This window comes from Lolium perenne, chromosome 6 (genome assembly GCF_019359855.2).
Source record: "Lolium perenne isolate Kyuss_39 chromosome 6, Kyuss_2.0, whole genome shotgun sequence".
In the NCBI taxonomy this organism is placed as follows: Eukaryota; Viridiplantae; Streptophyta; class Magnoliopsida; order Poales; family Poaceae; genus Lolium; species Lolium perenne.
In genome coordinates this window covers 163,139,065-163,141,372 of record NC_067249.2, presented here as the reverse complement: position 1 = coordinate 163,141,372, position 2,308 = coordinate 163,139,065, and the positions used below count along the sequence as shown (strand labels likewise).

General features: G+C 44.2%; 1 protein-coding gene across 1 annotated transcript; it reads left to right on the top strand.

The window, feature by feature from the left end:
* Positions 1 to 689: 689 nt before the first annotated feature.
* LOC139832548 (uncharacterized) lies at positions 690 to 1,149 on the top strand. Its single transcript, XM_071822331.1, has 2 exons — positions 690 to 758; positions 817 to 1,149. Exons 1-2 carry the CDS (start codon positions 690 to 692, stop codon positions 1,147 to 1,149), a joined length of 402 nt encoding a protein of 133 aa, XP_071678432.1.
* The last annotated feature ends 1,159 nt before the right edge of the window (positions 1,150 to 2,308 follow it).

Below are 2,308 nucleotides of genomic sequence, written 5' to 3'. Positions count from 1 at the left end.
GCCAATTGACAAGGTATCAACTTGTCAATGCCTACGGATTGTAGACTAGGGTTTAGTTGGAAGTAGAGGGCAAGTAGATCTCGAAGGTTTCATCCAGAAAAGTACTCGACTACTAAAAACTAGGGTTGCGTTGGCAATAGAATCGATCGTTTCTTTGTCCCTCGACTCCCCCTTATATAGGAGGCGGAGCCGAGTGTTTCGTGATACACAAGTTACAGAATTCGGGAGACTATTTGAGTCAGTCCTGTAATAATTACAAGTCAATATTCCTAATACAATTCTATCTTTCCAAACTATCTCCCGACTGGGCTTCCGGGCTTTATAATCTTCGGATCATGGGCCTTCAGTAAAACCCCGGGTATCATCTTCGGCAGGCCCATTGGGGATGCTTATGTCAGTGGCGGCTCGACGCCCGGTCGCCGGAAGGCCAAGGCGAGGCAGCGCCTGGAGGGCATGTTGCTTCGCCGACGAACCGCTGCACCCCGAGGCAGTATTTCGGAGCTGATTCAGGGTGAGTCAGGATCTCAATCTGAAGATTGTGTATGTCGTCCGGGACATGGACCCCCTACTTCCGATGCAAACCAGACTGCACCGATATGATTGGGTATTCCTCACTGCAGAAGTGCACGGTCTCTATAAGGTTGCTTGCATATGGAGATCCGGGTGACAATGTCCATTACTATCTACGCATGGCCGAGAACAACACCATTGATTGCTTATACAAGTTTTGCAAGGCAGTCATCGCAGTGTTCGGGGAAGTATAATTGAGATCACCCACTGCTCAAGATACTGAGCAAATACTTGCAACCAATGCAGCAAGAGGATTTCCTGGGATATTTGAGAGCAATGGACACAAAAGGAGGATGTAGTGTGGTAATTGAGGCAGTGTCTACATACGATATCTGGATTTGGCACTCCTTCTTTGAAATGGCAGGCTCAAACAATGACATCAATGTCTTGCAGTGCTCGCCTGTCTTTGCTAAGCTTGTTGGGGGCCATGCTACTCCAGTGAACGATGAGGTCAATGGGCGCCACTATAACAAGGGATACTACCTTGCAGATGGCATCGTCTATCTTACATGGTCAACATTTTTGAAGATCATCTCAAGCCCAAAGATGCCAAAAGAAGCGTGGTTTGCCAAGGAGTAAGAAGCTGCCAGGAAGGAAGTCAGACGAGCATTTGGTATCCTCCAACAGAGATTTGCAGTTATCCGGTAGCCAACTATGACTTGGTCGTAGGGATGGCACCCGTAGGGTATGGGTACGGCTAGAGCCATCCCATACCCGTACCCGTCGCCTTCAATCATACCCATCACCCGTACCCATACCCGTCAATGGGTACAAGTTTTTACCATACCCGTCACCCGACAGGGTAAATGGGTACCCGTGGGTAAAAATACACGTGCTTACAACACATTGAATTGATCAAAAAATATAACATGAAGTGAAACGGCCCTAAATAGATCTAATTCTCACTAACCTACCAATGGTTGTGAGACCGGAAAGCGTGAGGTTCAGGCTAACAACGTGAAGGCGTGATTACATGGGAAATCAAGGTAGTTTAAAATATTACGGTGGTCCACTTGTCAATATTTAGATGGGTAAATGGGTATGCGGGTATGGGTTATACGACCCCATACAGGTACCCTCTCTACCCGATGGGTATGGTATTTCTCCATTTACAAATCCATGGATAATATTTTGTCCCATACCCATACTCATATTGGGTTTTTACCCAGCATGTACGCAGGTCATGGGTACCCATTGCCATCCCTACTTGGTCGCAAGATCAGATGTGGGAGGTGATGAACTGTTGTGTGATATTGCACAACATGATCATGTTGGAGATATGCCTGAGAGGCAATAATAAAGCAGTTATTGTTATATCTTAGTGTTCATGATAAATGTTTACATCACATGCTATAACTGTATTAAGTGAAAACATTGATACATGTGTGTTGTGTAAACAACCAGAGTCCCTAGTAAGCCTCTCATTTAACTAGCTTGTTGATTAATAGATGATCATAGTTTCCCGATCATGAACATTGGATGTTATTAATAACAAGATCATATCATTAGGTGAATGATGTGATGGACACACACCCATAGTAAGCATAGCATAACATCAAGTCATTAAGTTCATTTTGTTATAAACTTTTGATACATAGTAACCTAATCCTTCGATCATGTGATCATGTAAATCACTTACACTGGATGGATGCTTTGATTACATCAAACGCCACTTTGTAAATGGATGGTTATAAAGATGTGATTCAGTATTTGGAAAGTATGAGTTGAAGCACATGGA

What these genes read in the sequence shown, in the direction of transcription:
- LOC139832548 (XM_071822331.1), top strand. Translation starts at nt 690, where the DNA reads ATGGCCGAGAACAACACCATTGATTGCTTATACAAGTTTTGCAAGGCA. An exon ending in TCATCGCAGTGTTCGGGGAA is followed by an intron (nt 759 to 816) that starts GTATAATTGAGA and finishes CAACCAATGCAG; the next exon opens with CAAGAGGATTTCCTGGGATA.